Raw genomic sequence first — 12,896 nt, forward strand, 5'->3', positions numbered from 1 at the left:
CGCTGAAACTTTATATTACTAACTTTTGTTATGTTCAACGCTCAAGGATCTCTCGTACCTTTGCAATAAACGTTTTCATTTGATTGATGTGCGTGTGTGTATTTACAGGCGCTGGCAGGCGCGCGACAGGTGCACGAGTTCGACCGCTCAGTGGACGAGACGGCGGCGTGGATCGCGGAGAAGGAGGGCGCGCTGGGCGCGGAGGCGGCGCCGCGGTCGCAGCACGAGCTGCGCGCCGGCGCACGCGCACTCGACGCGCTCAGGGCCGACATCGCCGCCGTGCGCGCGCAGCACGCCAAGCTCAAGGACGAGTCACAACGGTGTGTGCACCTACACTATACCAATATATAGGTTTTCTGATTCACGTGTAGATATCATCTACTTTGATCATAAATCATTAACTCACTACCCCGTCAGGTTGGGCGAGGCGTTCCCGGACGCGAAGGAGCACGTGTCGGCCAAGCTGGAGCAGGTGACGGAGTCGCTGCAGACGCTGACGGCGCGCGCCGAGCAGGCCTCGCAGCAGCTCGAGCTCGCCGGACAGCTGCAGGCGTACTTCGGCACCTACCAGGAGTTGCTGTAAGATATCTAGAATATTTTTTTAAGCAGTAACAGTTTTAACGCGACTCTTTTTATGTTTTTTTTTCTCTCTTCTTTCTCTTTTTATTAGTTTTTTTTTGCTCGATTACAAATCAATAATTAAACTTTATTCTGCTTTCCATTATTATTATATATCAGAAGAAAATAACCTATCTTGATAGTCGATAAAATATTGCCGATTGTTTTTTTCGGTGTTTATAAGTAATTATTTCTTACTTTAAAATTATGCGTATAGAAATCTACAGAGTGTGTTATTGTTACAGTGCGTGGTTGAACGAGACGATAGCTCGCGTGACGGCGCCGGAGCTGGCGGCGGACGTGTCGGGCGCCGAGCGGCTCGTGGCGCGGCACCAGGAACTCAAGGTCGAGATCGACGCCAAGGACGACGACTTCAAACAGTTCTACAGCGACGGTGAGCGTTAGAGCAGTGTGTGTGTCTGTGTGTGCGTGCGCATGTGTATAATAATAATGTTGTGATGGCAGGCGAGAAGCTGGTGAGCGAGGGCCACTTCATGTCGTCGGAGATCGAGGAGCGCGTGTCGCTGGTGCGCGCGCGGCGCGGCGTGCTGGACGCGGCGTGGGGCTCGCGCGAGCGCATCTACGCGCAGCACCTCGACGCGCTCGTCTTCAAGCGCGACGCCATGGCGCTCGACAACTGGATCACCAACAGGTGCCGACCTCGCCTTTACTGAAGCCCTTCCGGTTGAAATGATCGCACATTCCTTACTATATACACTACCGTGTCTCCCCGCCAGGGTGCCGTTGGTGCGCGACGGCAAGTTCGGCGAGAGCGTGGCGCAGGTGGAGGAGCTGATCAAGAAGCACCGCGACCTGGAGGAGACCATCGAGGCGCAGCGAGACAAGTTCAACGCGCTCAAGAGAATCACTCTGGTGAGTTGATTATACACTAGGTTCCTTGCTTCCATTTCTTTGATTTTGATATGATTATTATTGTATCTGAGTAAATTTGTCATGACTATACTGCATGATGGTAAGTGCAGTCCAAATGGGTAAAATAAAATGCGTTGTTTTATTAACTTATTGAATGAGTCACTATGGTATACTTACTACAATGAAATCGGACCAAGAATGAAGAGTCCGTAATTTTAACAATATTTGTTAATCCATAGGTGGAGCAAGCCTTCAAGCAACAACAAGAGTTGGAGGAACAAGCCCGCAGGCGCTCAGCGGAGAGACAGGAGGCGGAGCGCCTGCAGCAGTACAGGCGGCGCGAGGTGCAGCGCATCACCGAGGAGCGCCGCCGCGACACCGCGCCCTCGCCCGCGCCCGTGCAGCGACACATGGAGGTACACATGCGCTCTCACACTCCTTCTTCCTCTCCCTTTCAGATAACAAAATCCTAGAGCATCCTTCAATGCAAACTGAAATAGTTCTGAAATAGTTTTTACGGTAAAACCATGTGTGGGTAAAATTAAAATAATTATTGTTACAGACGTTAGAACGACAGATGTCGGGACCTGCGCCCGCGTCGTCAGAGGAGACGTTGTCGCCGGCGCCGCAGTTCGAGCGCCTGCCTAAGAATGAGCCGCACGTCAAACGCGCCGAGAGCATGAGCGTGAGTATATTATATCTATGTAAATTGATTTTACACACGTCGATCCGGGAGACAAAGCTTGTATATTCAAGTTACAAGGATAAGTTTTCCCATCGTACGGATCAACAATCTCTAGTAGTGCTCTGAGACTTTGATAACGGCAATAATTAAATGCAATAGAGTAAAGCCCGTTATTATGAGGGACTTAAAGCCAGAGTATAATGAAGAAATTCTAGTCGTTTATTGTAGTGCTAGTGAGATAGTCCTAACCATACCCTCGGTACTTCAGGTGGTGAAGACGCCCAAGCGGACGCCGTCGTTCACGACGCGGCGCCGCACGCAGAGCTTCCGCCGCCACCGCCGCGGAGACGTCGCCGAGCTGCCGCCCGTGGAGATCGAAGGTAACCGACATATATAGGGGCTCAACTAGGGACAGTACCGCGAACTTATACACATAAAAAATAATAAAAAGATTAACATTTTTTTCTAGTTATATACGACTGACCAGTATCATATTAGATAATACGGGTAGTAATAGAAATTATGGTTTGTTATACACTTCAAGACGATATATGTTAGAACGGCAAGATATTTAAATGTCAAAGATAAAAATATCGATTTATTTCTCTCAGTATAAAATATCAAATATCGACTTCCTAGAGTTGTTAATTCAAACTCAAGTTACTTAACAACTGAGGAACGGTTCCGCGCAGGTATCTTAGTGCAACAAGATGTCGCGAGTCCGTCTCGTATGCGCCAAAGAAGGCAACTGCGGGTTTTACTCGCTCGTATTAAGCTATACTACCGAATTTAGACATTGGGCCGTAAGAACGGGGAAACGAAGGTAATCGCCCCACACTCAGGGCCCCTTTCCCTACCACTGGTGGTGTTAGCGATAAAGCGTTGTGTCCGTAGCTAATGTGGTCTGTTCGTGTCAGGTTACCTGGAGCGCAAGCAGGAGGCGGGCTGCGGCGGCAAGCGCGCCACGGTGCGCTCGTGGCGCTCGTACTACTCCGTGCTGTGCGGACAGCTGCTGTGCTTCTTCCGCGACGAGCTCGACTTCGCCAGCGCCAAGGCCGCCGCGCCGCCCGTGGCCATCCTCAACGTGAGTGTAGTGTAGACACAGACGTGGTGAGTAGTGCGCGGGGTGCGGTGTCGGTAACGTGTGGCGTGCGCAGGCGCGGTGCGAGCCGGCGGGCGACTACACGAAGCGCGCGCACGTGTTCCGGCTGTGGTGCGCGGACGGCGCGGAGTACCTGTTCGCGTGCGGCACGCGCGAGCTGATGCGCGAGTGGGTCGCCAAGCTCGCCTTCCACGCGCAGCTGCCGCCCGAGCTGCAGCTCACGCCCTACTCCGCCGCCGACGCGCCCGACTCGCCCACCGCCGAGCTGCGCAGGCGTCTGCACGAGTGAGTACTACATACACATGTGTCAACTCTAAGACAATTGTTTTACAGTATGAACTACAAATAATCGATTAATAAAAATTTCCTAAGGAAATTTTCCTACTCTTTTATCTTCTACCATATAAATAAAACGTCCCCGACTAGGAACGCGTCGTCATCGTCATCAGCGGCGTCATCGCCGGAGCCGCAGAAGCGCAGGACCCAGACGGAGATCCTGCAGGAGCACAGAATCAGTCAACAGACACAGAGAGCGTCCGCCACACCTGAGAGGAATATCGGTAACTGATTAGTATTATAAATAATAACAAATCAATGTACATTTATCGTATACAATATTCATATGCTCAACATAAGTTAAGAACGACAACAGCCTAGTTGATTGTGGAACGAACTACCGAGACGAATGTCCGCAGGCTCAAATCCCAAGGGCACACACCTCTAACTTTTCTAAAATTATGCGTATATTCTCTGTTAATTATTGCTTTAACGATGGAGGAAAACATCGTAAGGAAACCTGCATATCTAAGAATCTCTATAGAAATTTTGTGGATGTGTGAAGTCTACCAATCCGCACTAAACCAGCGTGATGGACCAAGGCCTAATCCCTCTCTGTAGCAGAGGAGGCCCGTGCCCAACACAGCAATGTCTCCTTCATAAGAATCATGCCCCAGGTCGCTTGCCCGTCACTGTATTCTGTATCTTGTAGTTAGAGTTGTTAATAAGTTATAATTGTTTACAGAATCGACAGTGTTACCCTCGTTGCCGCCGAGACAGCCGCCGCCGCAGGACGACGACACCGCCGACGTAGTGCTCAGGTGAGACCAACACGTAAACAAGCAGAATATACTCGTATCATATTGACATTACAGTCAGTGTAACTACTGGACATAACACTTAACATCTCGTCTCTCAGGATGGCGAGCGCAGTGGAATACCAAACAATACTTTGTAATTTAAGATGTTGGATGGTGTTTCTACTGTTTATGGGCGGTCGTATCGCTTACCATTAGGTGAACGGCAAACCCGTCTTATCATTCAAAGCAATAAAAAAAATCGATACCAGCAATGAACACTACAACTTTTCAATAGAAACTTGAAAGAAAAAAACTTATAATAACCTTTCTGAATGATTTATTTGTTCAACATTTATAATTGTTTATGTACAAGAAAATTGTGACGTTATACTAAATAAAATACTGTCGCAGGAATCAAGCGGAGCAGTCGGCGACGTCGTGGGGCCGCTCGCGGTTCTCCAACGGACGCGACATCAACGCTGAGTTCATCAGGTCGCAGCGGGAAGGTAAGGCGGGACTGCATGATGAGTGTTGCCAAGCGAAATTAGTACCTAAAGCGTTAGTTTAAAGTGCAATATCGTTGTTGTCGAAATTGTGGTATCTAGTTGGCCATGACACATTCAAAATTTTCAGTTTAATATTTGTAATAATAAATGTTGTTGTCTTTATATTTTGTACCCATTTTACTTAAAACTTTGTTGAAATAAAGTTAAAACCGTAATATATTTAATAATAGAACATCATCAGGTTCACTCTGTATTGTGTTTGTTTGTACTCGTGTCGTGCGCGGCTGCCTCAGAACAAGAACAAGCATAGAAGGAATCTAAATGACCCTCATATACTTGTCCTTTTTTTCAAATAGGCCAAAACCGTTGAAAAGAACGAGACAAATATTATGTTGCTAAGGTCGGCTTGCGTACACTTTAAAATTATCAAATGGTTACCTTTGGTCCTCTTTATGATGCCGAATTAAAAAGCAAATAAAATTTCAAATGTTCCAACTTGCCAACCTCAAAACAATGTCACAAACGCGCCCACACAATTTAGTTACGTTATACTTCAGCGCGTGCTTTTCAAAAGTGGCTGCATGTTTTGTACTATTTTTGTTGTTAATTCTAATAAATACACAGTGCTGTTTAAGTATAATATAGCCCTACGAACAAGCAATGGCCTGCGTTATTATGGGGTGTAAATCTCATTCTTGTCGTAAAGAAAATGAAACTGAAATCATCAGCTTCCATCGGTGAGTAAACAAAAAACCTAATATATTTGCTTAAACCCTGTACATAAGTGCAAAAAGTATTATTAATTAATCTTTATTATGCTGTAGTCATATTATAATCTGCTGTTGGCCATTCGATACAGTAATTATTAAGTATTTTTCATTTTTATCAATTTACGTAGTCGTGTTCAATAGTGTTGTTCTGCATATTCTGTCGATAACATAGATGTTAGTATATTGTAGTTGACTATTTTGCATAAATTGCGTTTTACTTTCAATATACGGTGGTGAAGTGGTAAAAGCCACTTGGAAACCGTGCGCGAAGGCTGGGGGTTGAGGAAACTATCTGATTTTCATAGTGTGTTTCATTGCAGATTCCCCACAGATGTTGCTATGAGGCAAAAATGGATCGTTGCCATAGCTCGTCCCAATTGGCATTGGAAAAACAGCACCGTGTTTGCTCTATGCATTTCGACAAAGTTTTATTAACTTTGAAATAAGTTATCAAACATATGTGACATGAATGATACCGCTGTGTTTTAATTTTATTGTCCCATTTTAGTAGCTTCTGTCAAATCACACCTCTTGGGTATCTTTTAATCCCTAAGAAAGTCAGAAAAGAACAGAAGGCGTACTGGCTTTCTCCTAAACGAAATTCCGGCCGATTTCTTGTTTGTTACTTACAGCGGTTTCCATTCCTTCCGAAATTTCTAAGATTTTCTTAATTTAATAATCTAAATGCTAAACCATTTTTGTGTGAATGACGTTTCGGAAGGCATGGAAACTGCTGTAAATAGCAAATGAAAATTGGATAAAATTTAGCTCGAAGAGAGCCGGTAGTTCTATAGTTTATTGTAATTTAACAGCTTCTTAACGAGTGATTTTATATACCCAGACCTCATTTGGTACTTGAATACCAAATTAGGGTTTTGATATCTTTTTTTAACCTTTATCTAAAATAGCATTTTGCAACGGTTTGTAGTTGACTGACCGAAAAGTGTTTATTTTAGCAGGTCTGTGAATTTACCATAGCCGATAGACAAAGCATCTATCGATATCGATAAGATGTCAGAAGAGATCGCAACACAATTAAATTTCTTGCTGTCAAAGACAGAGTACACTCAAATGTCATAATGTTACTTCTATGCTTGTCATTGTTCTGAGGCGGCTGCTGTGTGTGCAGATGGTTGTGACGTTTCGACTCGATCTCATATTTTATAATACGGCAAATATAATTAATACAGTCTTGCAACTAACATGACGTCTCATGTTCTGGTTACTATCTTGAAATACGAATGCGTTACTCAGTATTGAACAGTTGTAAACAGTAATAAACTTAAATAAATAATTTCATTCACGAAGACGCGCCCCACTACTTTCCCTAATCACACCACGATGTATAGCGTCAGGGAGAGTGCTCGGATCAGTTTCCTTATCGCGTGACACCCCGACCAAATGTGTCAGAGCGTGTCCTCGTGGATGAAATTACCCAATAATACGGTGGTAAATAAAATGTATACAAAAGAGTTCAGAGAGAGCTTTTGATTCAGAAATATAAATATTATCGACATGCTAATTTTGTTGGTAGTACGTCATGTTAGTATTGTGAGTGTGGCTTGTTATAAATCAGCCGCGGGTGGAGCGCCCCCGCTGCCGTCGTCCGTGCCGCCGGAGCGGCCCCCGGAGCGCGCGCCGGCGCTCCCGTCGCGGCCGCCGGCGCTGCCCGAGCGCGGGCCCAACCTGCCCGAGCGCGTGCCCAACGTGACCAACGTGCCCAACGCGCCCAACGTGCCGAGCTTGCCCGAGCGCAACAACAACCCCGACAAGCAGTCCGTCACCGCGCTCGTCAACAGCTACCAGCAGCGCATGTCTGGCACTTGGCAGGGGAGAGACTCCAACAAGAACCACGCCTGGCAATACGAGAAGCAGAACAACAACTACCAGAACGTGGAGACGACCTCGCACTTCTACTCGACCAGCGAGATCGGTCAGTTGGACCTGTTGCGGGGCTGTAGTGGGGCCGGTGGCGTGCTTGCAGACCGTCTGCAGGGGCACTTATAGGCAGAAACAATTGACTACTCTACAATACCGAAAATTTGTTTCTTATCCAGTACTATTCCTCTGATTTTAATAGTAAAGTAGGTGTAAAAAAAAATTCACATCGAATTGATAACCTCCTCCTTTTTTTTGAATTCGGTTAAAAAAGAATGATAATTACTTAATATCATATAACTCTGAGCTGATACTGAGTCAGGGCGTCTGAACAGTAATTACAACAGCAATATTAATTTTAATATTTTTTTGATAATTAAATAATAATAAAAACCATTTAAAGGAATTTGGGAATAATAGACCAATGCATACGGAAGAATAGGGAGGAAGGGGGGTAAAAGATTTGCTTACTTTTGCTGATTATGGAAAGGGTGTTTAAAAATACAAAAATGATCTTACGAAATACTTAACGGCCCGTACCTATACCTCACAAATGAAAACTTTCTGTTTAGAGCACTCAAACTGTACCCCGTTTTGATATCTGTCTTGGTGTATTCTGGTGTACTTAGATATAATTATGAAATGCCCCCCTACTAGGAAATAAGTCAATATAAGTGCCCCTAATGGTCTTGTCTTAGCATTACGCCACATAGGGCTTAGCTTCGTAGAAAGTCAGATACTAACATTTTTCGTAAATTATTTGTAGACTAATAAGGTTAAACTCTTATGGTGGTGGATCTCTAAATATAGTACAATCAAAATCGAACATGCAACCTATTCTGCGCTTGCGCAAATGCACCTTATTTGATTATTATGTAAACTTTAAAACTATCTGAAACATTTGTTATAAGTACCGGCACATAACGAGATCTCTCGACAAATCACGGAACAGTACTTGCACAGTTTTGTGCACACAGAATGATAAACCGTAAATTATTTGCCGTAAGAATCATTATTTAATAAATCAATCGCGATTTTTGATAAAAATATTGTCGTGTTCAAGTTACATGCCGTTACTTATCCCTTCAAAATCGTTATAATAAATTAAATATGTCTTTTATATCTGTACGGACGCTGCGAAGGATCGAGTCACCTGTTGTATGTGCTGCATCGGGTTCAATGTACGCCGTCTCTTTCGCACTTGTGTGTTGTGTGTACCGCTATCGCTGTCTGGCTTTGCTTTCAGCTACAAATATTGTATCCGATATAATATCTACATACATACATACATGTGTGAGTTATTGTAATTTAGTATACAGTCAGTCCAAACTCACATTGAAACTGATCAGCTTAATTTTAATTTCAATTTCAATAATTTTAACATTGCACGTACAGAAACGACTGAATTGGGTTCAGTATCCATATTGTTCTCAGCAACTAAATCTTAATAAAGTTAAATTGATTCAAGTGTCGACATGAAGATTGTTCCCAAACTCTTTTTTCTCATAGACCACTTTCCAAATTTTGCTTGTTCCGGTAGACCCTTGTAGCTAAATTTCTACTTCTTTCAAGTTTTTAAATGTAATAGTCGTTGAGCTTCTTAAATTATTATCTACATTGATAGGTGAAGTCAAGCCAACATTTTAGTACTTTACTATCAAAACCAGATACATTTTCGTGGACCCTGTTTACGAATTGTGAACCTCCATTTTTGATTCACGGCATCGTTATCTCCCACGGACTCCTGGGGACCCATCTATACCACTTTAGGAATCAATGGGGTACATAATATTTTTTATAAGAATAATTTACAAAACGAAAAAATGATTGGTGTATTCCGGAACCGGCACTGGTTATTAAAATACAGCTGATCAGTTAAATATGTGTTCACATTATGCATTTAGTTATTACGAATATGTGCTTTTTGTATGGTGTGGGTAGAATAAGGTATTTTTAAATTGTCTTTTAACCGGGCTATGTAGTGCTAGTTTTATAATATATTGAACACATCCGTGGCTGGCGGCTTGTAGCGCGTGAGATCCACACGTCCAGATCGCCTCCCAAACATGATCATAATGAAATACACACTGTCCGCCGCTCGCCATCTATGACTTGGACTATAGTTAAATGCATTATTTGCTTCTTTATAAGCATTATGACGCGCGCCAAATATTGGTAATAATATCAATATGAATAATATTAAGTTGCATAATAGATATGTATTTTTATATCTCTGTTTTATAAGTTAGAGCTTTGTGCTTTTGTGTTGTAAGAATGCTTTCGTGTCGGTGTGGATACAATTATATTTAAATCTTCAAAATTATTTCAACTCGCCTGCTTCTACATAAAGGATGAACTAATGTGACTTGTAGTGATGTAGTACTACTAATTAAATATCAACATTGTTTTATTTTCATGTTATTATTTTTCCATGTTTGTGTGGACCCTTTCAATGTATACTCGGCTTGCAAAACTTATTACAATAGCTTTCAACTCCTCTATATTATCTTCTACTGTCGTTGAATGTGAAAATGTTTAACATGTAATTGCTCCGGCAGCGTACGGCGGCGGCAGCGGCAGCGGCACACGGCCCGCGTCTGTGGCCGGCAGCGGAGGCTCCCCGGCACTCGACCAGCGCCCCGCGTCCAGGTAAACAACTTTAATCCCTATCCCACTGCTGGGCGAACGGCTTCTCTAAGAGGTTTGGTAATGCCTCCACATTTGGGTGTTTCATGAAAGCCAAATAATGTTATAGGGCTTAGCCTAAATTTAAATGGAGACTCAAACGGTAAGCGAGTTTTAAAGATTAAAATTCCACATGAAACACATCATCAAGTTCATATTTAATAACTTCACAAACATTTTAAAGAACCCCTTTTTTTTCACTTATTAACAAAGAAAATACTTTATCCAGGTCATCTGGGGAGTCTGAACTCTCAGTCAGCGGTGTCACTAAGGACAAGAAGGACAAGAAGGGAGTGTTCGGAGGACTGTTCAGCAGGAAGAAGAGGCCGCAGAGCCACATGTAGGGAGACACGAGGAGGGACGCTTTCGTATTGTTACATTGAAAATACAACATTTAGAGTCGGTAAGGTCACGTATGTATAGTGTGGTAGTTTGGTAGAAAAACACTACCAAATTAAAACGAAATGTTTCAACTAAGAATCGAAATCGAACAGAGATTAGAATAATATGGTATACTAGAGATTTTGAATTATAAAATTTCTACCATACTACATATTAAAAAGAGGAAAATATGCGAATGTTATTTGTATCGAAATAGAAAAATGGAGTCATAAATTCTACCACGTTAATATTTTTTGAGCTGGTAACTCATTCTTTTCATAGTTTTTCATTTTAACAATACTGAAGCTGTGAGCTGTGCACGGTGTTGTACACACGTGTACACTAATTGTTAAGGATAAGTTGTTAAAATCGTGCCTTTATTCATATTTAATATTTTTTTCTCCTTTTACACTTTATTATTAAGAAACGTATTTATATTTCTTTTTTCTATCTTTTTTAAGATGCGGCATTTTTATTGATATTATTATTTCACACAATCATTCCTTTTTGAGACTATTTTGTATTTTTTTTTGAAGAATAGTAACATTAAATATTGATCATTTATAAAGACGAATATAATTTCGTTAGTCATTCCATAAGAACACTGCAACATTCCAATGACTGCATTTACTGACAACAATATGATAAAAAAAATTATAAAAAACGGTTAGACAATAAAAATGCTGCTGTTCAACATTATTCTTAGATTATACATTCCTATGGAAATTAATGTTTTGTCACAAAAGTTAAGTATTGGAACGGACTTAGCGCGGAGGCTGGACGTGAGACAATATACACCAAATTAAATATATTTTTTTCAAAAAGGTTTAGTTTTAGCCTTTAGTTTTGTATAGTCTACGATATATTATGATTGCTCGACTCATCTACCCGTATAGACGGTTATGAACCATATTAATACTAAGCATAAAACATAATTTAATGTCGCCAAAAAATGATGCGTCCATTTATTAAATGTAACATTGGTAACTCGCCTCCCAACAGTCCAGTCCTTCGCCTAGCTAGAAAGTATTACGAAGCAATAATTGAGACAATAAAAGGTGGTTTTATCTTGTTTATTAGTATAAGGAAACATTCATTCGTATTATATATTATCATTTATAACGTCATGTTGAAAATGTAGTAACGTTGTCTTCAATCAAATAGCAATATTTTTACACACGCTATTTAAATAACGGTTTTTAACTACTTAAAATAACGGCCGGTGCGATTAAAAACCAGTTACTTTGATACGACGTTTTCAAGATGGAGCTACGTTATTTAACATTGTTAATCGCTAGCATAATCTTAAGTTAATGTTGTATTCCATAGTTATTGTTTTCAGGTCGTACATTATTTTCATATGAAAAGTACTACGACCTTGTCATTTGGATTAAAAGTATATGTCTCTTACAATAATGCATGAATAATTTAAGTTTAATATTGTAATCTAACGGTACCGTTGTTGGACATAACGTTTCATTTTGCCGCCGATACTTGTTATAACGTATAGCAATAGCGTTTCTGTTCATAGTTATTGGTGTCGTTGTGACGTTCTACACCATGGGCAAAATGGCGGATATCGAATATTTCAAAAGTTTGTAATTTTTTACATTTAAAGGAATGATATTATTTAGGAATTTGTAGTTTAGAACTTATAGTTTTTTATACAAAATAAAAACTGATAACCCAAATTAAACATCGTTAAAATGGATTCCGTCGTTGCCGTGGATGTGTCGCTATTCCCCTTCAGAGTACAACAAGAACCACCTCGAACATGTCTGATAGTTATCGTTGATATTTTTATAAGTTTATTAATTTGTTGATTTTTTTCCCTCGGCGCCAAAATGTTACGTTATGATTTTATCATTTTCAAACATTAAACATTCAGCCTTACTTGTTTGTGCCTTTGCATTGTTATAAAATCAATTGATAGAAGTCATTTTTTAATTGGAAATTATGTTAAAATTTAGTTGTGTTGAGATTTTTGGCAAATGCGATATACTCTATTAGTCAAATGTAAACGATGTATCAGTTACACGAATAAACTTAATAAATATATTTACATAATACAGTGTTTCATTATTCCACTCGTCTATTGGAAACATTTATATATTAATTTATATGTAAATGTACATTGTCATGAGCAGCTCGCGTGTATATCCCTGAAGGGTGCATCCATTTTATTCATATTATTTTGCTGCTTATAATGGTTACCCTGTCGTACGTTAGGTACAATTTCAGTATAAACAGTGTTATAGATTGAAGGATACAAAATTTTGATAATGCAGAATATCAATATTTCTATAGAACACCTACACTGCA

General features: G+C 41.0%; 1 protein-coding gene across 10 annotated transcripts in view; it reads left to right on the forward strand.

The window, feature by feature from the left end:
• LOC115445806 (spectrin beta chain) overlaps positions 1 to 12,643 on the forward strand; it is a 74,181-nt gene extending 61,538 nt beyond the window's left edge. For 9 of the 10 annotated variants that reach the window (XM_037443314.1, XM_037443312.1, XM_037443306.1 and 6 more), the window contains 16 exons: positions 109 to 320; positions 418 to 579; positions 864 to 1,012; positions 1,084 to 1,270; positions 1,356 to 1,491; positions 1,731 to 1,907; positions 2,054 to 2,176; positions 2,445 to 2,556; positions 3,094 to 3,260; positions 3,334 to 3,563; positions 3,705 to 3,838; positions 4,300 to 4,375; positions 4,766 to 4,860; positions 7,207 to 7,563; positions 10,067 to 10,157; positions 10,423 to 12,643. In XM_037443314.1, the coding sequence (XP_037299211.1) occupies positions 109 to 320; positions 418 to 579; positions 864 to 1,012; positions 1,084 to 1,270; positions 1,356 to 1,491; positions 1,731 to 1,907; positions 2,054 to 2,176; positions 2,445 to 2,556; positions 3,094 to 3,260; positions 3,334 to 3,563; positions 3,705 to 3,838; positions 4,300 to 4,375; positions 4,766 to 4,860; positions 7,207 to 7,563; positions 10,067 to 10,157; positions 10,423 to 10,537 (2,523 nt within the window). In that variant the 3' untranslated portion in view covers positions 10,538 to 12,643. The remainder of the gene's footprint in view (positions 1 to 108; positions 321 to 417; positions 580 to 863; positions 1,013 to 1,083; positions 1,271 to 1,355; positions 1,492 to 1,730; positions 1,908 to 2,053; positions 2,177 to 2,444; positions 2,557 to 3,093; positions 3,261 to 3,333; positions 3,564 to 3,704; positions 3,839 to 4,299; positions 4,376 to 4,765; positions 4,861 to 7,206; positions 7,564 to 10,066; positions 10,158 to 10,422) is intronic. The other variant, XM_037443315.1, reaches the window with a different exon arrangement.
• Positions 12,644 to 12,896: the final 253 nt, after the last annotated feature.

Source organism: Manduca sexta, chromosome 26, assembly GCF_014839805.1.
Source record: "Manduca sexta isolate Smith_Timp_Sample1 chromosome 26, JHU_Msex_v1.0, whole genome shotgun sequence".
NCBI classification, from domain to species: Eukaryota; Metazoa; Arthropoda; class Insecta; order Lepidoptera; family Sphingidae; genus Manduca; species Manduca sexta.